At 42.3% G+C, this 25,000-nt stretch overlaps 1 protein-coding gene across 1 annotated transcript in view; it reads left to right on the top strand.

Moving 5' to 3' along the window:
- LOC143287232 (uncharacterized) overlaps positions 1-22,566 on the top strand; it is a 61,088-nt gene extending 38,522 nt beyond the window's left edge. The window contains exons 3-8 of the mRNA XM_076595177.1: positions 5,819-6,038; positions 9,274-9,315; positions 10,071-10,112; positions 16,999-17,157; positions 21,616-21,742; positions 22,426-22,566. Coding sequence (XP_076451292.1) covers positions 5,819-6,038; positions 9,274-9,315; positions 10,071-10,112; positions 16,999-17,157; positions 21,616-21,742; positions 22,426-22,477 — 642 coding nt within the window. The 3' untranslated portion in view covers positions 22,478-22,566. The remainder of the gene's footprint in view (positions 1-5,818; positions 6,039-9,273; positions 9,316-10,070; positions 10,113-16,998; positions 17,158-21,615; positions 21,743-22,425) is intronic.
- The last annotated feature ends 2,434 nt before the right edge of the window (positions 22,567-25,000 follow it).

The following is a 25,000-nucleotide window of genomic DNA, read 5'->3' as shown; positions in this document are numbered from 1 at the left end:
CGGAACACAAACACGCGAGAACACTCTCACGCATACATCAGCACAGTTTCAGTTTCAGTTTCAGTAGCTCAAGGAGGCGTCACTGCGTTCGGACAAATCCATATACGCTACACCACATCTGCCAAGCAGATGCCTGACCAGCAGTGTAACCCAACGCGCTTTGTCAGGCCTTGAGAAAAAATAAATAAATAAATAAATAAATAAACGTACACTACACACACTGTCTAAAACGCACACACCAGTCATTCCCATCACGGTGGGAGGAAGGTGGGAGCGGAATGGTTAAGACGACGCTCATCTGCCACGAGTACATTGTCCGTGATGGTCTGGGTTCGAATCCCGCTCTCGCACTTTCTCCCAAATTTCAACTGCTAAAATCAAACTGAGTGTCTAGTCGTTTGGATGAGACGATAAACCGAGGTCCCGTCTGCAGCACACACACACTTGGCGCCGACTGAAAAAGAACCCACGGCAACAAAAAGGTTGTCCTCCGGCGAAAGTATGGAGAAGAAATCCTCTGCGATACACACGAGCATGCATTCAAGGTCTGGCGAAGCGTGTTGGGTTGTACTAATGCTCAGACATCTGCCATGCAGATATGGTGTAGCGTATATGGATTTGTCCGAACGCAGTGACGCCTCATTGAGAAACTGAAACTGAATCATTATTATGGTGATGCCGTGTTCAGCAAGTCAAAGGTCAATGTCATTATCTGGCAAAAGAGAGAGAAGAAAAATAAAGGTCCAACAGAGCTAATGTCTTTCATCCCATTTTCACCAAACGTGTGCTATGGTGGCTGTGGGGAGAGTGTGGTCTCCCTGGGATGAAGTTCAAGGTCAGAGGTCAAAGGTCAAAGTCTCAAAGTCACAACATGGCACATAATGATTGGAAACGATTGCGGCTTTAAAAAACATGATGATCATATCTTGCGTACTTCTTTTTCCGGCCTCTTCGTTCGTGGGCTGCAACTATCACGTTCATTGGCAATGTACACGAGTAGGCTTTTACGTGTATGACCGGTTTTTTTTATCCCGCCATGTAGGCAGCCATACTCCGTTTTCGGGGGCAGATCTTGCGCACAATCTTCCTCACCGGTGCTCGGAACAGTGATTCGTCACACTGCATAGGCCACAGTTGAAGGTCACAACATGGCATAATGGGGGAAAATGTAGAGCACTAGAGTTTCGTTATTTTGTCCAGTTTTTACCATTTTTACCAAACTTGGTATTGTTAGTGATGGCCACGATATAAACATTCTTAAGGTCAAGTTAAGACGGAATAAGGTAAAGCATATAACAGTGTGCGATAAAAAAAAAATGTCCATTGCATTGCAAAATTATATTCTTTGCAGTTATGGTGTGCCTTTTTTTTCTCACATTTCTCACGTTTAATTACATCAGCATAACTCGTGAGTCACGTTTGACTAAATGAGTATAACTCATGGGTCTTGAAAGCCTTGCCTCTCTTGTTTCATATTTCTAATGCACATGATATGTAAAACAAATGTGCACACACAAATCAGTGTAGTTCGATGTCTCTGTGTATTTCGATGTCTCTGTCTGTCTGTCTCTGTCTCTCTCCCTCTCTGTCTGTCTGTCTTTGTCTATCTGTCTCTTTATGTCTCTGTCTCTCTGTCTCTGTCTGTCTGCCTGCCTGTCCGTCTCTCTCTCTCTCTCTCTCTCTCTCTCTCTCTCTCTGTCTGTGTGTCTCTGTCTCCCTGTCTGTCTTTGTCTGTCTGTCTCTTTCTGTCTCTGTCTCTGTCTGTCTGCCTGTCCGTCTCTCTCTCTCTCTCTCTCTCTGTCTGTGTGTCTCTGTCTCCCTGTCTGTCTTTGTCTGTCTGTCTCTTTATGTCTCTGTTTATCTGTCTCTGTCTGTCTGTCTGCCTGTCCGTCCCTCTCTCTCTCTCGCTCTGTCTGTCTGTCTGTGTGTCCTTGTCTATCTGTCTCTGTCTGCCTGTCTGCCTGTCCGTCTCTCTCTCTCTCTCTCTCTCTCTGCACCTTGGCCACTCCCTCACATTCTTTTCCATACAAAAGAGAAGAGAATTCAAGAAGGACCCCCCCCACCACCACCACCACCCAATCCCCTTTATGTATTTCCCCCATCATGCCAACAGCATATCACACATAACCGGATCGTCCTCAGGATAACCTTCCTCCTTTCCCCTACGCAACAAGAACAAATGCAAATATAAACACCAGACAGAGATAAATGTCGGCACCGGTGTTTCAGCGCGAAATTGCTCCCCCTAGTACTGGGTTGTACCCGGGCGGGTAGTACTGGGCTAGCCTCCAATAACTCCCAGTCCCCCGTCCCCCTCCCCCGCGCCTCCCCACCCCAACGCCCCCAGTATTTTCTGTGTCTAGCCAAGATCGACCCTTCCTGGTTGAACATTACTCCCTTTCTACGGGTTAAATCAAGTTCTAACCCTCATTAGAGGGCCGCCACCTCACTGAGAATCATGTTGTTGTTTTTTGGATTGTGCGTGCAAGCTATCTGGGTTAGCGTAGGGGGGAGGTGGGGTTTGGGGGGCGGGGGTTACTTTGACAGCCTGTATCCTGAATTGATTCTAACTGGGCTAAAGTTACCCCCGTGGATATTTTCAAGCCAGTCTAGAAAGACCCCCATATCCTTGAAGAGAAGGGTAAAAAAAAAACCAACAAAACAAACAAAAGAAAAAACCCCCACAAAAAGCAGCAACAAGAAAACGAAACCAAAAAAAAAGAAAAAAGAAACAACTAGTGAGAGGGGTAAGTTCTGACTTTCTTACGACAACTGCTACTAATGTCGTTATACTGCTGCTACTACTATTACTGTTATGATTTGGCTTCCACTACTATTACTAGTACTACTGCTGCTGCTGCTGCTGCTGTGAATTTATATAGCACCTATTCTCTGAATAAGGTTCCAATGTCTTCACGTAAACAAGTAAACACAGACACAGACACACAGAGACACAGACACAGACACACAGACACTGACACACACACAGACACTGACACACAGACACAGACAGACAGACAGACAGACACACACACACACACACACACACACACAGACACACACACACACACACACACACACACACACACACAGACGAGAAGTCCACAACGGGAAGTATCAGTGGAGTGAGGTACCTCCCTCCCACCCCTCACCAAACAGGGGCAGCTAAGTGCTACACCGGACAAAACACACGACCCCAAGTTTTAGGACGAGTCAGTCCGATTACATTAGTTTGTTTGCAGGGAGAGTGTGGGGTGGGGGGGTGGTTGGGTGGATACCGGCAAAAAAGATAGTTCTGATAACAACGTTGTTGTTTTTTCTCAGTGTATCGCTAGGTACTTTGTTCATGTACACAGAAAAAAAAAAAAAGAAAAAAAAAGTACGGATAGAAATATCTTTATAATGAAAAAAATAAAACACTTGGTCAGCATGCTCCAAGACTATGCTGGTTAAAAGACGCACGCATCAATGATAACTGTTTGCTGTGGTTTTACGCCTCATCTCTCTCTCTCTCTCTCTCTCTCTCTCTCTCTCTCTCTCTTATTCTCTCATTTCATGTGTGTGTGTGTGTCTGTGTGTGTGTGTGTGTGTGTGTGTGTGTGTGTGCGTGTGTGTGTGTGTGTGTGTGTGTGTGTGTGTGTGTGTGTGCGTGCGTGCGTGCGTGTGTGTGTGTGTGTGTGTGTGTGTGTGTGTGTGTGTGTGTGTGCCTCTGTCTCTGTCTCTCTTGCTCACTCCTTGATCTGTACACGCCCCTACTTTTCCCATACTCCGCTTCTCTCCATCACTGAAAAAAAAGAGGAAGGGGGATAGGGTGGGGGGAGGGGAGGGAGAGAATTCAAGAGGATTATGGTGGCTCCCCTTCCCAGTTCACTTGGCAGCCTGCTTGCCAGCACTAAATTTTCATTCTGTCCAATCGGATCGTCTTTGAGATAACCTTCTCGGTTTGTCTCTTTGCAAGAAGAACGATATATATATATATATATATATATATATATATGTGTGTGTGTGTGTGTGTGTGTGTGTGTGTGTGTGTAAGGCAACCAAATTAAACCAGACACACTATAGGAGCAGAGATGAAACTCGTCGCCTGCAAATACATGACCTAGGTCTGGAGTCGTAAAGTCCAGTCACACGATGTTTGTTCGAGAAATCGGGTCGTGTAAATGCCGGCAGAGAGATATTTCTGGTAAAAAGATACTTGCGCTGTAGCAGAGCATGTGCCAGTGAAAAGACACTGCTGATTCTCTCTCTCTCTCTCTCTCTCGTCATTGTGGTTTATGAGAGAAAACTCGTGCCGATAAACTGTTTTATGGTGGTAGATCTGTGTATCCTGAACAAACGCCCTGCAGCTCACGTTCCACCTTGATGTTGTGTAGTGCGTTCAAGTGTCCTCTTTTCTCACTGATGTTGACTAAATAACCGTGTGCATATTGCATGCATGCATACACACACATCAGTGCGCTCCGTCGCCAACACAAAAACACACTCACACACAAAAAAACACGTACATACACTAGTATTTTCGCCCCCTCCTCCATATCCTTCCACACACTCACATATAGAAACGCATTCGGCATTCAGTCACTCAGAGAGAGAGAGAGAGAGCCAGACAGACAGCCAGCCAGACAGTTTCAGTTTCAGTAGCTCAAGGAGGCGTCACTGCGTTCGGACAAATCCATATACGCTACACCACAAATGCCAAGCAGATGCCTGACCAGCAGCGTAACCCAACGCGCTTGTCAGGCCTTGAGAAAAAGATAAATAAAAAAAATAATAAATAAAAATAATAAATAATAATAATAATAATAATAAAAGAATAAATAAATAAATAAAATAAATAAATAAAATGAAATAAACTTTAAAAAAAAATAATATAATTAAAAATAAATAAATAATGATAATAATGAAAATAAAATAAATAAATAGATAAATAAATAAATAAAATAGATTATAAAAAAAAGCAGACACACGTTCACACATACACACACATATGCATAGCAGATATGTACCAAACATGCAGTTTCACAGCCAGACAGACAGACAGACAGAGATCTGAAAAACTATCAGATCATGATACACTGCAGCATAAATACAATATAGTGTAATGCAATGCAGAATAATACCATACTATACTGTGCAATATTGCAGTAAATTTCCTTACAACGCAACTCCTATCGACATACACACAATGCAATAATTATATTGAAGTGGTGGTATGGCTTAATTGCAAACGACACGAAACGTACATTTTGATGAAACATATGCCGGCGAAATAAACAGATGTCTTCATTTATATAGCTTGCCCATTTTTTCCTTTCTCATAGAAACAGTCTGTGATGACGTCAACGTTTGCAACAAGCTCTGAGCCATAATTATACTTACGAAATTAACATATGTCTTTATTTATATGGCATGCCCTTTTCCCACCTCTTCTAGATATCATATGATGACGTCAACATTTACAAGCTCAAAGTCTCTTAAATATAATTATGCTCACGAAATAAACCGATGTCTTTATTTACATAGCTTGCCCATTCTCTATATCAATATAGCTTGCCGCCCTTTTTCCAACTTCTCTTCCACATATTCTATGATGACGTCAACGTTTACGACTAGCTCAAAGTCTCTGAAACATAATTATACTCACGAAATAGACAGATGTCTTTATTCATATAGCTTTTCCCATTTTCTTCCTTCTCCTCCAGATATCGTATGATAACACGGCAACGTTTACGACAAACTCAACGTCTCTGAGACATGATTATACTCTCGAAATAAACAGATGTCTTTAATCATATATCTCCCCCTTCTCTTCCAGATATTCTATGATGACGTCAGCGTCTACGACAAGCCCCAGGGAGACCAGGCAGCGGAACAACCCACCGAGTTGTGCCCCCCTGTGCCCGCCTCGCTTCCGGATGGGTCCTGTCATGCGCAGACGTGTTCTTCCGATCGAGAATGTGGGGAATCGGGGACGCGGAAATGCTGTTACAACGGATGCATCTACACGTGTCTTCCCGAATTGGCGGCACCTGCATGTACGTTTGTAATGTCATGAGTCAGAACGGAAAAAAAAGATAAGATAAGGTGAAATGAAATAAAATAAAATAGGTAAAAATAATGCCCGCCGTCATAGCTAAGTAGTTACCGCCAGAGGCTGATGACTCAACAAGAGAATGGGGGTTTCGACCTCATCAACCCTATCAGAAATATATAATGGTGGCATAAAGAAATTGGGGAAAAAAATGTCTGAAGGGTCCTTTCAAAAATAAAAAAAATTAAAAAAACCCATAGTGGGTGGAGTAAGCATGATCCTTAACCCATGTCATTTTTTGGAGTGATTTTTAGATCGTGGCCAGCTTCCTGCCCAGAGGTGAATACACACTCTGATGTAAAAACATGAAGACTGAGACACCGCAGTCGGGGATCATTGCATTCACCTCAAAACTGTGTCTTTGGCAGTGTTTTAAATGAATCGAAGAATGCTGCCCTTATTGCTGGCCATGTCGGCGCAATGGCTGTGTGGTTGAAGCATTGGACTTTCAATCTGAGGGTCCCGGGTTCGATTCTCGGTATCGGCGCCTGGTGGGTAAAAGGGTGGGGATTTTTCCTATCTCTCAGGTCAACATATATGCAGACCTACTAGTGCCTGAACCGCCCTCGTGTGTATACGCACGCAAAAGATCAAATACGCACGTTAAAGATCCAGTAATTCATGTTAGCGTTCGGTGGGTTATGGGAAACAAGAACATACCAAGCATGCACACCCCCGAAAACGGAGTATGGCTGCCTACACAGCGGGGTAAATAAGCGAAAAGATCATACACGTTAAATGTTGCATGTCTGTCTGAGTGTGTATATGTGCGTGCCTGAAATCTAATTGAAAGACACAGGAAACGAATGATAAGCGCCCAATGGCAGCCGTCTGTCGGCTCTACCCAGGTAGGTAGCCTGTTGTGCAAATGACCCCTGTGTTTGTAAAGCGCTTAGAGCTTGATTTCCGACCGAGGACAGGCGCTATGTAAGTATCCATATCATTCACTATAAAAGTATCCATATCAATACTCATTCTGGTGAAGACTGATAACACGCTGTTGGGGATCATTGTATTCACTTCGCAGCTGTGTCTTTGACAGTGTTTTGAATGAAACGAATGCGGCCAGTATGTATGAGCTTGATATCACATATTGACATAAGTTTACAGTTTGGCCAACTGCAAAGTGAGAGCTGTATTATCAATGGTTTCTCCAGTGCAATGGAAAATCATTTACAGCTTAGTCCTTTGTGAAGGACTATGACTCTCAAACTAGGAGGCAAAATTTCACTGGTTCTTAGTGCTACAGCCTTGGGGGCTAGTTGGTCTTTGGGAACCATCCCAACGCTGACTGTCCTAAAACCCTCTTGGCCGAGAGAGTGCTGGTTAACCTGGGCAAGACACTCTTGATGGTCGGGACATTAGCTAGCTCCTCTGCTGTTCTGATGGTCACAGTCGGACACGACTGACTTCTTCTTCTTCTTCTGCGTTCACTCGTATGCACACGAGTGGGCTTTTACGTGTATGACCGTTTTTACCCCGCCATGTAGGCAGCCATACTCCTTTTTCGGGGGTGTGCATGCTGGGTATGTTCTTGTTTCCATAACCCACGGAACGCTGACATGGATTACAGGATCTTTAACGTGCGTATTTGATCTTCTGCTTGCATATACACACGAAGGGGGTTCAGGCACTAGCAGGTCTGCACATGTGTTGACCTGGGAGATCGTAAAAATCTCCATCCTTTACCCACCAGGCGCCGTCACCGTGATTCGAACCCGGGACCCTCAGATTGACAGTCCAACGCTTTAACCACTCGGTTATTGCGCCCGTCGGACACGACTGACGATATATCATACAAATGAAACGAAGAATACAGCCCTTATTGCGGGCCATGAAGTTCCCGATCTGAAAGTATGGATCTCTCTTCAGCAACATAGTCATTTTCATTGTCTTCTTCCACGATCACCTCCAGAATACAGAAGTTGTTTCTGATTCAAATGCTTCATGTGCCCTGGATGCGTTGATTTCGAATTTCACTTCAAAGTTTTTTTGTTTTTTTGTTGTTGGTTTTTTTTCCGTGTTTTCCCGGACTTTCTTGGGTCGACCACCGTTTTATTTTGTACATAAATTTAATATGACAATTCAGAATAGATGGAAAAGAAAAAAAGAAAAAAAAAAGAAAAAAAAGAAAGAAAGATTTTTTTTAATCTGAATACAGTCAACATTAACAATAACATATGGAAGTCATAACCAAGACCAATACCCAGCATTCCATAACTATATCATTGTAATCAATAGCAATTATGGAATGAATCACCCATACAAGAAAAAGCATACAACTTTTCATTTACTGAATCAAGGCATGTGGAAAAAATAAGTTAACATCATTTTATCATTTGCTATTGAGTTTCATTGTTGGAGACTGATGTCAGGAAAAACTGACAGCCGCATCCAAAGTTAAATCAAGGGTGAGTTTCGCATCAAAGTTAAATCAAGGGTTAGTTTCGCATCAAAGTTAAATCAAGGGTGAGTTTCGCATCAAAGTTAAATCAAGGGTGAGTTTCGCATCAAAGTCATCAGTGTCGGAAGATTCGTAGGCCCACTTGTTGGAAGGATTGAGGGCGATCTCTGCTCACTCCTGTCTTGAACTACAGTTGGTGGTATATATATATATGTATGTGTGCGCGTGACTGTGACTGAAGCCTGACACAGGAAACGAATGATGAGCGTTTAAAGGCAGCTGTCTGTCGGTTTTACCCAGGTAGGCAGCCCTTTGTGTAAGTGACTGTGTTTGTAAAGCTCTTAGAGTCTTGGTATCTGACTGAAGATAAGCGCTGTGAATGCACTGCTACTACAACAACAACTACTACTATTACTACTACTACTTATGGATAATAATAATGATAACGATATGACTACATTACAAAGCGATTATTGTCGTCAGTGTGTGAGTGAGTGAGGTAGTGGTGTGCCGGGTATCTGTGTGTGTGTGTGTGTGGTGCGTGAGTGCGTGCGTGCGCGCGCGCACATGTGTGTGCATTTGTACGTGTCAGCGTGTGTGTGGATGTTTGCATGTATAAGTGTGGGTATGTGTGTATGCACGCGTGTGGGCGCATGTATGTGTAGGTGCGTGCGTGCGCGCACATGTGCGGGTTTTGTTTGTTTGTTTTGTTTTGTTCTTATTCCTTTTTCTTTATTCCCTTGTATATTTTCGGATGTTTGCGATCTTTTTGCAGTTCTGGATTGGCTTCGAGAACCTCGGAGAAGACTCAGTTCAGGTACGCAAAAAGTGTCTGTCTGGTCTATCTGTCTGTCTGTTTGTCTGTCTGTCTGTGTGTCTGTCTGCTTGTTTGCTTTGTCTGTTCATCTGTCCGTCTGCCTGTCTATCTGCCAGCAGCAAGCCTGACTCCTCAAATGTTATGTTTTGGGAAATGTCAAGGTATGTTATCTGGTCGGGTTTGTGAAACGTTTTCATTCTGTCTGTGAAAAAAGGCGTATGCAGAAGTAAGTTGTGAACTAACGGTTGTAGTTATAGTAGTAGTATTAGTAGTTGTCGCAGCAGCAGCAGCAGTAGTAGTAGTAGTGGAAGCAACAACAACAGCAACAGCAGCAGCAATAGTAGTAGTGGAAGTAGTAACAGCAGCAACGGGCGTAGAAGCGACAACAGCTGTAATCGTAACGTCAGCGGCAGTGACGATGATGATTGTAATAATGATGATGATGATGATGGTGATGATGATATTTTCATTTTATGTCCTCTCACATTATGTGATACTGGACGAGTGGCGATGACGATGATGATGATGATGGTGGTGGTGGTAGTGGTGGTCGTAATGATGATAAATGGATCATTTTTACAGCAGCAGTACATGTTCGAAATCCTTACACTTTAAGCAATGTATTCCTAACGTTAGCACGCATTCACACACGTCGACCCACTACCGATCAGATGAAACATGCATTCTTTCAGTGCTTGCAGTCAGTCATAGCAGTGCTGTCTGTCTGACGTGATTTATTTTTACAACTTTTTCAGGGCTGTCTTGGCTCGTCACAGGCCCGGATGAAGCTGACGAAGGTAGGCGGCCCTTTAATCCAATTTCCGGCACGTCATATCCGTTTCTCTCTCTCTCTCTCTCTCTCTCAGTCAGGAATGTGGCTTCTGATTGTAATCTGGGTTGGATTTCCTGCTGCTGTTTTCTGCCTGTTGCTGTCTATCTGTGCATGTTAGTCTGTGCGTGTGCGTGTGTTTTCTGTCTGTTTCTGTTGGTCTGTCCGTCTGTCTGCTTGTCTGTCTGTCTGTCTTTCTCTTTCTCTCCTTCTCTCTGTCTCTTTCTCTGTCTCAATGTCACTCTATCAGTCAGTCTGTCTGTCTCTCTTTCTTCCTCTCTGTGTGTCTCACTTTAGCCCATATGAAGAAGAAGACAAGCAAGTAGAGAAAATGAAGGGAGCGGCAGTGGATAGGTGAGTAGGTACAGATTGTAGGGAGAAGCAACAAGCCCTTTTTAAAAGTACTGCCCAAATTTTTGTTTCCATCATCTGGCGTGCAACACCAAAATAATTACACTTCCTGTACTAGTTAATCCCTTGTCTGGTGACCAGGTTATTCCAAGATTCAAGACTAGATTTCCTTTCGCCCCTTTTTGGGTGTGGAAGATTACAAACAAATCTAATGACACAATAAAAATGAAAAACAACTAATAAACAAATTGTCAACGGCACTCGCATGTCGAATAATTGTGAGGTGGGTCGACAATTAAAGCATGCTCCATTAACCAGTTCAGTGCCAGAGAATTTTGTAAAAAAATAAAAAATAAATAAATAAATTTTAAAAAAGTGCTCTCCCCTTGCCAGGGAATTTTGAGGATTCGGGGGTAATAAATCACAAAAAAATTCTAGCACAAAAGCTGTGGGCGATACAGAAAGAAAGTAAACGTTTTTGCTTTTGGAAAATGAGTGTAGATTCTGCTTCTGGGCTTTTTTTTCCCCAATTAGGTTGATTGTAGGTAACTGTTCAGGCATGTAAACTCAAGATAATATTTTTTGTGCAACAAAAAAGTCTATTTCAAACTCTACATAATGGCATCCATAAAGAAAAGAAACAAAATACAGCTAGAAATAGCAAGCCTATTGTCAGATTATACCTGTAGAAGAAATTAAAACAGGGAAAAAGTTTATGAAAACAAATCACAGCTCTTGCAGACATGTAAGTAAATCACTGTGCCAATAATGACAAAAGTGAGTAAAGTCAATGTAAAAGGTCAATCACAGTCCCAGAAACTGAACTGGCAAGATTTTTGACAGCAAAGAACGTTTGCAAGTGAGAGGCTGAAGTTCTTTGATGACATTCACTCCTTTCAAATTGCACGTGGGCCGATTAAAGTGTCTGCTGTGCATCCGGCTTGCCACCTCTTCAAACAAGTCATCCCTCTGATTCAGCGAAAACAAAGCGTTAAAAAACAAGAAGCACGTGTTTCACGGCCAGTGCAGGTTCAGCACTGCGTTCCGTGAAAATCGTGGGGCATTGGCGGTTGTTGATTGCCTTCTGTCTGCTTTGAAATGTGAGGACACGCTTCCCAAAAGCCACGCCCCCTTGATGACCTCTGGCTGGCATTCGACCTGTCGTCTTACATCACTCCTCTCTCTCTCCTTCTCTTCTTCCAACACTGGCTGTACGTATTCTGTCAGTCATAGCCAGTTGTTCAAAAGCGCTGTCTGATTGGATGGACGGACTGAATTACCATAAAAATGGGCTGTTAGTTTTTTAACTGTCATTGTCAATCACCTTCGTTTTCAAACCAATCATCAGACAAGAGAGATCCTTCTCAATCCCGAAAGCTGTCTCCATAATCACAAGCAGAGCTTTCAGAATTGTGTAATCTGCTGACCGTCACTATTTGCTTTACTGGACACAGTTTTCAATGCATTTCTTTACACATGATGCAACCCCCTTTTCCACGCGCGTATCATGTGGTCAGTTAGCAAATTATTATCGAGTAGAAAGAGGTAAGTTCATTTAAATAGTATTTTTATAATCCAGACACATCAAACTAAGTGTTCAGAGTCTGTTTATGTGTGAACTGAACCAAACTCTAATGAAGGAAAAATCGGAACATATGCAGGATGTCAGTGGACGTCTTATAGGAACTATAGCAATACTTTTTGTAGGACATCAGCTGACGTCTTATAGGCACTCTACTGGTTAAGTAATGTGACTCTGCTCTTTTAATCATTTCTGAAAATGCATTTTCACGTTCAAAGCAATATCGAGGTTCATATGGATATGAAGTTGCCTCAGAATATTATGGAGAAGGTTATGATAAAACCACCTCTTACATCGGTATAATCTTAGAATGTGGTACTATGAAGCTGGTTTGGAAACAAATTTTTCGTAATGTTAAAGTTATTGTGTTTCTAATGGTGTTTGACAACTGATATTTTTCAAAATTGAAAGTATAAGTATTCATGACCTCGAATACAACAGTCAAAAAAAAATTTTTTAAGTGAGCGTTAGGGAATCAGTTCTGTCGTATGTTACGCCTACTGTAAGGAGAACATTTCCTGATGAAACTAATACCATCTCCAACCATTGACATATTTCATTGTGGGCATGGCTTTTCATTTCGTAGTACATATAATATGACAACTATCAACTTTAATTGGTACATATAGCTTGTTGCTGCTGCAACGAAATTTTGATAAGTGCATATACATATACATCTGGTTAGCAGAAAGATATGTTTTATGCTCTGTGCTTACTTTTGGTTTTTGATTCTAATAAAACAACCGATATGATAGAGCCGTGTGGTTCGTTCCTCCATCCAATTGATAATAAAATCATTGCTTAACGAAAGAATCTCAGAAGCATATAACACAAGGACGCGTGGTCTGGCGAGGACAAAATGATGTAAGCGGAGTGACGTCACACAATCCTGTGCGCGGGTTAGGAGGGAAAACTGTCGTCTGCTAATACAGCTTGTGCGTGAGGCAAACATTGGAGCAAGCATAGCACTTGGTCACATTTCAATAAAAGGGGATAAAACTAATAACATAAAATGAAGTGCAGCTGAAACATTCAGATGCTCTGAAAGGATATGATACTAAACAAACACACACTGAACATTTTGATATGAAACGTCCATACGATAGGTAGTCGAGCCGGACAATGACCATCCTAACAATTAACTGTCCCGAGTGTGTGTATGGGCTAGAATTAGATTATAGTGGAGAGTGTCTCGCCCAAGCCACATCACCACTCTCTATGCCAAGAGGGCTTTTGGGAAGTCGGGATTGGGGATGAAATATGAAGAACCGCTAAATGGCCGACGGAGCCAAACATACGGTGGAAAAACGGAGCCACGAAGTTTTGATGTCGGTGACGTACAACGCCCAGGTACCGCAAGATGCGGAGCCAGTGTATCAGGTTCGTGGCCATGTATCACTGTTAGATTACAGGTGACGTTGGTTCCTGTTTACTCCCGAGAGACTAATGGAAAACACTCAAGCAAGATTCTTTCGACGCGATAGAGAGAGAGAGAGATAGAGAGGGTGGGGAGGGTGAGGGAGGGAGATGTGGGCGGACAGACAGACAGACATGATTCTTTCAGCGCGCGAGAGAGACAGATGATTCTTTCAACACGAGGGAGAGAGTGAGGGCGTGGGGGGGGGGGGGGGGGGGGGCGTACAGATATACATATATAGACAGAGACATGATTCTTTCAATGCGAGAGAGACAAACAGACGCAGAGACAGACACAGACACAGTCACACAGACAGACACACAGACAGACATACAAACAGACATTCAGAACTTGACCTTTGAAAGCTGCAGTTTAAGAATACGAAAATATAACTTATAAGATATCAAAAACTTTGAAGGAAAAAAAACACACAAAAAAACACTATTTTAAACATGTATAAGTCAAGGTACTTTTAAACAGCCTTCTGCTTCATAAATAAATGAAAATTGCTGACTTGCACAATGCTGTCCGGCTCGGCGGATAATTTACAAAGTGGGCCATACTTCTGAGACAGACAGACAGAGAAGCACACACATACATACATACAGAAGGAATGCCACATCATTTCATCATTCCCTGCTGCTATGAAAACAACCCAAACACAATCTTGTAGTTGTAGCCCTAAGCTTTTTCGTCCCACTGGAAACTGAAGTAGCCTGTGGCTCCAGTCTCTCTTGTTTCACACAGCCGTGGATCGCGGACATGCAGGGTCTGTATGTACATAATCACTTTACCACGTTTTATTTACCCCGCTGCAAGCTGATATGGAGCTTTTTGGCTGCAATCCGCGGCCGCATCATGCTCTTGTCTCGCGAAACGAAACGTGTGGAAGGATGTTGTTATTATCTTACATACACACACGCATTCTGCAATGGTGAGTTTCCTCCAGTGCCTTTGGGACTCCCTGTGAGGAGAGCGATAGGACATGTTTAGTATCATTGGCGAGGAACTGTGTGTTCTTGTCGTTGTCTTTGGAGTCTGTGGGCTGCTTGCTAGGTATCGTGTTCGTATTCTGATGCGCAGACCTGCGCTGTTGTTGTTGTTGTTGTTGTCGTTGTTGTTGTTGTTGTCGTCGTCGTTTATGTTGCTGTTGTCGTTGTTGTTGTTGTCGTCGTCGTCGTTGATGTTGTTCTTGTTGTTGTTGTCGTTGATGTTGCTGTTGTCGTTGTTGTTGTTGTTGTCGTCGTCGTTGATGTTGTTGTTGTCGTTGTTGTTGTTGTCGTCGTCGTTGATGTTGTTGTTGTCGTTGTTGTTGTTGTCGTCGTTGATGTTGTTGTCGTCGTCGTCGTTGATGTTGTTGTTGTTGTTGTTGTTGTTGTCGTCGTCGTTGATGTTGTTGTTGTTGTCGTTGATGATGTTGTTGTTGTTGTCGTCAATGATGTTTTTGTTGTTGTCGTTGTGGGCCCTATTTTGGATGTTTGTTGATTTTTCTTGGAGTGTGCGTATTGTTTCTGCACATGTTTTTTTGTTTTGTTTTTTTGTTTGTTTGTTTGGTTGGTTTTTTTTTTTTTGGTTATTGTTGGGATGTTCTTGATTACTGTACTGTTATGTTTGTGCTTTTTGACTCACTTGTGTAAACAAAGTGAGTCTATGTTTTAACCCGGTGTTAAGTTGTCGTGTGTGTGTGTGTGTGTGTGTGTGTGTGTGTGTCCGTGGTAAACTTTAACATTGACATTTTCTCTGCAAATACTTTGTCAGTTGACACCAGATTAGGCATAAAAGTAGGAAAAATTCAGTTCTTTCCAGTCATCTTGTTTAAAACAATATTGCACCTCTGGGATGGGCACGCAAAAATGAAGCCTAATTATATGCAAACTGCATTTACTGTTATATTTATATTTTTTGTATTCTCTAAACTTGGCACTTTGATCTGATATTCTGACCCAACAACAAGGGCAGTCATTATTATCATTTTTTGTTCAAACAGGAACTTCTTTGCTAAGCATGGAAGTTTTATTTATTTTGCAAACGTTTTGGTGCAGATAGTAAAAAAGGGAAATTACTCTGTAATTAATGCTAGGGGACTTAATTTGCTTTAAACTGATCTTTCTCATCTTAAACATTATATTTTTTTTCTTTTCTTTTCTTTTTTCTTCTCCCAAGCTTATCCATCATATTTAATACAGAGCAGTTTTCAACCATTTTAAAAATCTCTTCTTTTTTTTTTAACGTCCTAATGATTCCTTTACAGGATAAAGCATGAAGCACAAGTGAGTCTTGAAGGCTTTGCCTCTTGTTTTCTTTTGTTTGGAGTGCGCGTATAGCTGCTGGAATGGTTATTGTAGCTGAGAAACGATGCCACATTCAGTGCACTCCCTAACAATATTCATGAATAACAAAAGTGTGCGTGCGTGTGTGTGTGTGTGTGTGTGTGTGAGAGAGAGAGTGTGTGTGTGAGAGAGAGAGAGAGAGAGAGAGAGAGAGAGAGTGTGTGTGTGTGTGTGTGTGTGTGTGTGTTCCATCTGCACTATTTACGTTGGTGCAAACGCGCTTAAAAGCTGTATATCAAAATACATATATCATTTCAACATTCAGTATACTGTGCCATAAACACGCTTTTCTTTGATGGTTAATCTTGATAATCATGAACATCTCAAAAGTCTGTCAACAACAGCTGGTGATCCAACATACAACCCTGATTTCCACATCGTTCCTTTTTTTTTAATGAAGTGTAATTGTTTCAGTATTGTTGTCGTAGTTGTTTTGTTGTTACTAATATTACAGTATCAGCAGCAGCAGCAGCAGCAGCAGTAGTAGTAGTAAAAGAAAGTTCTGATTAAGGTCCTGTGTGGTCGGCTAGACATAAAGCAAGACTGTCAATTACTATTATCAATATCATCATCATCATCATCTTTATTATTATAATCATCATCATCACCATCATCATCATCATTGATCTTGCTGTTGTTTGTTGTTTCTTTACAAGAACATACACACGAAAATATTTAGCTGTTGACAATGAAAACATATTAATGGGTTCTATAATGATAATGATGATGGTAATGGTGATGATGATAATGACGACGATGATGGTGGTGGTGGTGGTGGTGTGGTGGTGATGATGACGATGATGATGGTGGTGGTGGTGGTTGTGGTGGTGGTGATGATGATGATGACGACGACGACAATGACGATGAGGTTGAGGAGGAGGAGGACGATGGTGGTGATTATGATGATGATGTTGACGACGACAATGACGATAAGGATGATGACGATGAGGTTGTGGAGGAGGAGGAGGGTGGTGGTGGTGGTGGTGATGATGATGGTGATGATGACGACGACGATAATGATGGTGGTAGTTATGATGGTGGTGATGATGATGGTGATGATGATGACGATGAGGATGACGATGGGGATGGGGATGATGATGATGATGATGATATTGTTATCATAATCGTAATCATCGTCATCATTATCATCATCATCATATTGTGTGACGTACAGCGGAGCCGTGCAGCACGACACCGGTGGACTCTGATGCAGACCCGCTGCTGTGTCCTGAGGGCTTTTTCTGCAGTCTGTACGACGAAGGGGACGTCACCCGGGGCATTCCCAACCAGGGACTCTGCGTCAAACTGGCAGACGACGACACCAGTACAGCTGGTAGGGCTTTTGCAGCAGCAGCAGCAGTAGTAGTAGTAGTAACAGCAGCAGCAGCAGTAGTAGTAGTAGTAGTAACAGCAGCAGCAGCAGCAGTAGTAGTAGTAGTAGCAGCAGCAGTAGTAGTAGTAACAGCAGCAGCAGCAGCAGTAGTAGTAGTAGTAGTAACAGTAGCAGCAGTAGTAGTAGTAGTAACAGCAGCAGCAGTAGTAGTAGTAACAGCAGCAGCAGTAGTAGTAGTAGTAGTAGTAACAGCAGCAGCAGCAGCAGCAGCAGTAGTAGTAGTAGTAGTAACAGCAGCAGCAGTAGCAGTAGTAGTAGTAGTAGCAGCAGCAGCAGTAGTAGTAGTAACAGCAGCAGCAGCAGCAGTAGTAGTAACAGCAGCAGCAGCAGTAGCAGCAGCAGTAGTAGTAGTAACAGCAGCAGCAGTAGCAACAGCAGCAGCAGCAGTAGTAGTAGTAGTAACAGCAGCAGCAGGAGTAGTAGTAGTAGTAGTAGCAGCAGCAGCAATTGTATTGTGATGTATCGTATTGTTTTGTATTATTCTTTTGTCACAACCAGTTTCTTTGTGTGGAATTCGGACTGCTCTCCCCAGGGAGAGCGCGTCGCTACACTGAAAGCGCCATCTTTTTTTTTGCTTTACTGCCTGCAGTTTTATTTGTTTTCCTATCGAAGTGGATTTTTTTCCCCCCTTTTTTAATGATTTTGCTGTAAGGGACATCCCCTTTGTTGCCGTGGGCATTTTTTAACCTGTGCTAAGTGCATGCTGCACATACGACCTCGGTTTATCGTCTCATCCGAATGACTAACATCCAGACCACCACTCAAAGTCTAGTGGAGGGGGAGAAAATACTGGCGACTGTGGGATTCGAACTAGTGCACTCAGATTCTCTCGCTTCCTAAGCGAAAGCGTTAACACTTGGTCAACACTCCATATAGGACGATGTAGATGAGGAATAGGACTTGTGGTGATGATTACAGTAGTAGTAGTGGTGGTGGTGGTTGTGGTGGTGGTGGTTGGGGCTATGGTGGTGGTGATGGTGGTAGTAGTAGTGGTTGTGGTGGTGGGGGCTATGGTGGTGGTGATGGTGGTAGTAGTAGTAGCAGTAGTAGTAGTAGTAGTAGTAGCAGTGACTGCAGCAGCAGGAGGAAGTGTGGAAGCAAGACTCTTGGGTATGGTCATGTTATGGTAGACGCAGCAGCAGCAGCGGCAGCAATGTGGAGTGAATTTTTGTTGAATGTCCCGTCACACATACTAGTAACTGTACAATTTATACATTTTTTCACATTTGAATGTTAACATTTAAAAGGTAAGGGAGGGAGGTGGTAAATGATGAGTTGGGGGGGGGGGGGGGGGGGTGAAGAAGCAGCAGCGATGTTAGGGCGAGGATAATAAGTGTAGTTAGCCGGCGTACAGCAGCAACGCTACATAGTTGTGTGTGTGTGGGGGGGGGGACGCATGTGATTTAAATTGGACCATCTAACTATATCATTAATGCTTTGTTGCAGAGCATAGTACACTTTGTCTATTGTAGTGTGATTTGTATGTATTGTTGTATCGTCTGCAAACATCTCACATAATGCATTAATAAATAGAGGCAAATCATTTATATAAACAGAAAACAATATTGGACCAAGAATTGAACCCTGAGGAACTCCGTAATAGATAGACTGTAAAGAGGATTGAGATTCATTCATAGATACAATTTGTCTTCTGTCTGATAGAAATGAAGATATGAGGTCAAGTGTATTTCCAGAAAAGCCATATAATTTTAGTTTTTTCAAAAGAAGAGTGTGGTCTATCACATCGAATGCCTTCATAAAATCCACCATGAGAACACCAGTAATTTCATTATTGTTTATATTTGTGAGCCATTGTTCGACTAAGTTAGTGAGTGCTGTATGACAGGAGTGCTTGGACCTGAAACCAGACTGATTTGGATGAAATAATTTGTAGTGATTGAAATGATTAAGGATATGTTTGTTAATGTGTTTTTCTAAAGGTTTTGACAATATTGATAAGATTGAAATTGGTCTGTAATTGGAAGGGTCTGTAGGAGAAGCAGGTAGTGGAGGAAGTATGGTTGCAGGGTAGTGGAGGAAGTATGGTTGAAGGGTAGTGGAGGAAGTATGGTTGCAGGGTTGCAGGGTAGTGGAGGAATTATGGTTGAAGGGTAGTGGAGGAAGTATGTTTGTAGGGAAGTGGAGGAAAGTATGGTTGAAGGGTAGTGGAGGAAGTATGGTTGAAGGGTAGTGGAGGAAGTATAGTTGAAGGGTAGTGGAGGAAGTATGTTTGTAGGGAAGTGGAAGAAGTATGTTTGTAGGGAAGTGGAGGAAAGTATGGTTGAAGGGTAGTGAAGGAAAGTATGGTTGAAGGGTAGTGGAGCAAGTATGGTTGAATGGTAGTGGAGGAAGTATGTTTGTAGGGAAGTGGAGGAAAGTATGGTTGAAGGGTAGTGGAGGAAAGTATGGTTGAAGGGTAGTGGAGGAAGTATGTTTGTAGGGTAGTGGAGGAAGTATGTTTGTAGGGAAGTGGAGGAAAATATGGTTGAAGGGTAGTGGAGGAAGTATGTTTGTAGGGAAGTGGAGGAAAGTATGGTTGAAGGGTAGTGGAGGAAAGTATCGTTGAAGGGTAGTGGAGGAAGTATGTTTGTAGGGAAGTGGAAGAAGTATGTTTGTAGGGAAGTGGAGGAAAGTATGGTTGAAGGGTAGTGGAGGAAGTATGTTTGTAGGGAAGTGGAGGAAAGTATGGTTGAAGGGTAGTGGAGGAAAGTATCGTTGAAGGGTAGTGGAGGAAGTATGTTTGTAGGGAAGTGGAAGAAGTATGTTTGTAGGGAAGTGGAGGAAAGTATGTTTGTAGGGAAGTGGAGGAAAGTATGGTTGAAGGGTAGTGGAGGAAAGTATGGTTGAAGGGTAGTGGAGGAAGTATGGTTGAAGGGTAGTGGAGGAAGTATGTTTGTAGGGAAGTGGAGCAAAGTATGGTTGAAGGGTAGTGGAGGAAAGTATGGTTGGAGGGTAGTGGAGCAAGTATGGTTGAAGGGTAGTGGAGGAAGTATGTTTGTAGGGAAGTGGAGGAAAGTATGGTTGAAGGGTAGTGGAGGAAGTATGGTTGAAGGGTAGTGGAGGAAGTGTTTGTAGGGAAGTGGAGGAAGTGTTTGTAGGGAAGTGGAAAAAGTATGGTTGAAGGGTAGTATTGTATTGTATTGTATTGTATTGTATTGTATTGTATTACTTTTTGTCACAACAGATTCACTCTGTGTGAAATTCGAGTTGTTGCTCTCCCCGTTATTACTGGTTGCCTTCGCGACTGACAGACTGATTAATTGATTGATCGATTGACTGACTGATTGATTGATTGATCGATTGACTGACTGATTGATTGATTGATCGACTGACAGACTGATTAATTGATTGATCGACTGACAGACTGATTGATTGATTGATCGACTGACTGACTGATTGATTGATTGATCGATTGACTGACTGATTGATTGATTGATCGATTGACTGACTGATTGATTGATTGATCGACTGACAGATTGATTGATTGATCGACTGACTGACTGATTGATTGATTGATCGATTGACTGACTGATTGATTGATTGATCGATTGACTGACTGATTAATTGATTGATCGATTGACTGACTGATTGATTGATTGATCGATTGACTGACTGATTAATTGATTGATCGATTGACAGACTGATTAATTGATTGATCGATTGACTGACTGATTGATTGATTGATCGATTGACTGACTGATTGATTGATGATGGATTTTCCCGCTTACTATTTTGTCGGTTTGTTGTTGAGGGTTTGTTTTTTGTTTGTTTGTTTGTTTGGTTTTTTTTGTTTTTGTTTGTTTCGTTTTTTTGACCGGCGTTGAAGTCAGCATCGTGAGCTTGATTGTTTTACGTGTTGATCGCTGAGTGGGTTCGTTGTCTGTCAGCTGATGCTGCCGTCTTCAATGACTGACGAGCTGACTGACTGACTGATTGACTGATCGACCGACTGACTGATTAACTGGTTGTGTGCGGAAGAGGGGTGGGGGTAGGATGGGGGGGGGGGGGGGGGGAAGCTTGTGACCACGGTGTAGCGTCACCATTTTTTTTTTTTTTTTTTTTTCCCCACTGAAAAAAGAAGGAAAAAAAGAAGACAAGCGGTTGTGTGCTTTCTCAGCCTGCCTGCTTGTTGAACCTTCTTCTTTCCGTTACACGACCAACATCGACTTGCCGATGACTCGGTCGTGGTTCATGCATGCTGGGTATTTTCGTGTCTCCATAACCCACCGAACACTGACATGGGTTACAGGATCTTTAACGTGCGTATTTGATCTCCCTGCGTGCGTATACACACGAAGGGGGTTCAGGCACTAGCAGGTTTGCACATATGTTGATCTGGGAGATCGGGAAAAATGTGTGGCCATCATGTTGTGAACGTGTACATCCTCCTCCCCACAGACTCAGCGGCGGGGTCAGAGGGCAAGGAGGACTCCCGGAGGCGTCGCGTCAAGCACGAGCACGCCTGTGACCTTGACGGGCGGATGTTGCTGGAAGGTCACGCCATCACCCGGGATGGACAGCAGTGGTCAGTGTGTGTGTGTGTGTGTGTGTGTGTGTGTGTGTGTTTTCGTGTATGTGTGTGTGTGTGTTTGTGTCTGGTTTTTTGTTTGTTTTGTGTGTGTGTGTGTGTGTGTGTGTGTACGTGTGTGCGCCTCTGTGTGTGTGTGTATGTGTGTGTGCCTCTGTGTGTGTGTGTGTGCGTGTGTGTGTGTGTGTACGTGTGTGCGCCTCTGTGTGTGTGTGTGTGTGTGTGTGTGTGTGTGTGTGTGTGTGTGTGTGTTTTCGTGTGTGTGTGTGTGTGTGTGTGTGTGTGTGTGTGTGTGTGTGTGTGTGTGTGTGTGTGTGTGTGTGTGTTGCGAACGAAACACAAAAGCCCCGTGTAACAGTGGACTGGTGGGGCAGTGTGTGGAGGGGGTCACCTGTCGTGTTACAAGTAAAAGAAACATATCTATCTATGTATTAGCTTGTAATTTCGTTTGTATGAGGAGGAGTCAGTGTTCTTGGAAAGAGAGAGAGAGATCGAAAGTTGAATCACGTCACTGCGCTGAAAAAAATTTTTTTTAAAGGCATATATACATTTTTAATGCCCCCCCCCCACCCACACACACACACCCTCGCCCCCCAACCCTCCACCCGCCCTGTCTCTCATGATCACAAAGCTTGTCACAATAGCTGTCAATAATGTGCACGATGAAATTTTTGTTTCAGTATCTGCAGAAGGCGGAAACTGACTTGCGAAGAACAGAGGGATAATGATTGACGATTTCAACTCCCCTGTCAACAGCCAGTGAACATTTTGACCCAGTCAACACCAAAAGGTTTTTGTTTTTTTTTCCACGAATCGCTGAACATGCAGATCTCATTCCTCGCTATCTCAACGTTTGTATCCCAGTATGAGCGAGCAAAGGGAACAGCGTGGATACCAGAGCTACCAATCACCACTCAGATAGCGGCCGTGTAGACCAATCAGTGCTGAGATAACATACGCTGAAACATTCCGCCCGGGGTCAAGGTTGCAATGACTGTGTTACAATCGGAGTATGCAAACGAGGACTTAACTATTTTGACTGAAATTTGACGGTTCGTCTTATTAAACTTGAAATCAACAATCAAAACAACCAGACTGTTTTGATTATTAATCAATTAAACGAAAATCATGTATATATAATAAAGATTTCTATACTACATAAATATTACAAGACAGCTGTGCCTACTTTGTGGTAATAGAATGCAAAGTTGAAAATTGTTCGCAGTCGCAGCAGACGTGGTGGAGGGTTTGTACAAAGCGTGCACCATCCGAAAACTTTGCTGCTTTTTTCTTCCTTTTTTTTTTTTTTTTTTCACAGACCGTAGTTCGCGAAATGTGTGTACAGCTTTGATGATCTGTGATCATTTATCATGTTCACTTGCGCACCGAGCCAGATTGAACTGAACGTGTAAAGCGAAATAACATGTATCTTTGTACATAAGTATTCTTGCATCTATTTGATCTCACTTTTTTTTATTGACCGAGATCAGTGGGTTTTCATCTGATTCTGGACATAGATCACAGATTAGACTTAGACCATTGATAAAGTTGGGTTGTTGTTTTTTTGTGTGTTTTGTTATTTTGTATTGTTTTCTGCATTCTTGATACAGATCACAATTTAGACTTTTCCTATAGATTTTCCGAGAACTGTATTCTTCACATAGATCGCAGTTTTAGACTTTTACCATTGATGTTGTTTTTGTTGTTGTTGTTGTTTGTTTGTTTGTTGTTGTTGTTGTTTGGGCGGGGGGTGGGGTGTGTGATTTTGCTGTTGTTGTTTGTTTGTTTGTTTTTGTTTGCTTGTACTATTTTATGGACATAGTTGACAGTCTATAGTTGTTTTTTGTTTGTTTGTTATTTGTGTTGTTGTTTTTTTTTCAAATTCCATCATTGGATAACAGTTTTTGTTATAGCATCCGGTCAGCGCCCCTCTGGGCACTGTACAAAGATTTTCTTGTAATATTAAACGCGTATGCTCATAAACTAAATCGAGACATACATATGTACGATGACACAGAAACACACACACACACACACACACACACACACACACACACACACACACACACATTTCACACATGCACACGCGCGCGTGTGCAGCACATATGCACGTAAGGAAAAAGTGTGGATGTTTCACAATTCATTTTTTTTTTCATGAAGAAGCGGAAACACATACTGCAGAATACCATAAATTGTATTCAGTTGCATTCGAGAAATGATCAGATTCAATGAAGATAGTTTCTTTCCTGTCTAATATCAGCCATGACTTTTTTCCGGGTGCATGGGGAGTAGGTGGGGATTGTTTCATTTTGTGTTATCATCAAACAAGAGGGTGCGGTGGCATAAACTATGAATACATTTGGTATAATCTGATTTAGTTACACCAATATGCTTTTCGATTTTAAAAGATTTTTTTTTTTTAAAGGAAAGCAAAAAAAGAAACATTCAAAACTAGTATGCATTCATTCATTTTACATTTGTATATGAAAATGAAAATAAAATTGCAATATGGATAATTAGATCAAAAACAATCATCTGACTTCGAATAAGTATGCTTACTTAATTGACTTTGAAATATGTGAAGTGAAATTATTTTTCATACAGTCCTTTCCAAACACAGCCAGATTGAGTGCTCATGTTCACAGTTCCAAAAGATATGCAGATATCCTGGTTTTGGGTTTGTTTTTTATTTTATTTTATTTTTTTAATTCCTTTCTCGATTGCTTAAACTACACCTGTCATTTCTGTTCCCATACTCTTCAAAATCATATTTGTGTGTGCTAGTGTGTGTGTGTGTGTGTGTGTGTGTGTGTGTGTGTGTGTTCGTTCTTTTGCTTAACGTCTATCCACAAATCCATGCCTTAAATCATCACTACTTTCCCTGTTTCTCTCTCCTCAATTAGCATTTTAAAAAATGATGATAATAAAGAAAAAATGCGCGCACACACACACACACACACACACGTACGTTCACACCCATGCATTAATTCACACACACTCTCTCTCTCTCTCTCTCTCTCTCTCTCTCTCTCTCCACTCCTTCCCCTCCCCAAGAACTAATCCGTTTTCAAGTCTGAAAGTGAAACCAGGACTGTCTTATAACGACTCCTTGCCGTTTCCATCATGATGGAACACAAGATACGCTGGGTCCACGAGTCGTTACTTGCTGTCTGCATCAGACCATTTCGTTGTTGCTGTTTTGCAATCGTGGGCTGCAACTTCAAACGTTCACTCGTGTGTGTACGAGTGGGTTTT

The sequence above is a fragment of the Babylonia areolata genome, chromosome 11, assembly GCF_041734735.1.
Source record: "Babylonia areolata isolate BAREFJ2019XMU chromosome 11, ASM4173473v1, whole genome shotgun sequence".
In the NCBI taxonomy this organism is placed as follows: domain Eukaryota; kingdom Metazoa; phylum Mollusca; class Gastropoda; order Neogastropoda; family Buccinidae; genus Babylonia; species Babylonia areolata.
This window is presented reverse-complemented; position numbering and strand designations above follow the sequence as displayed.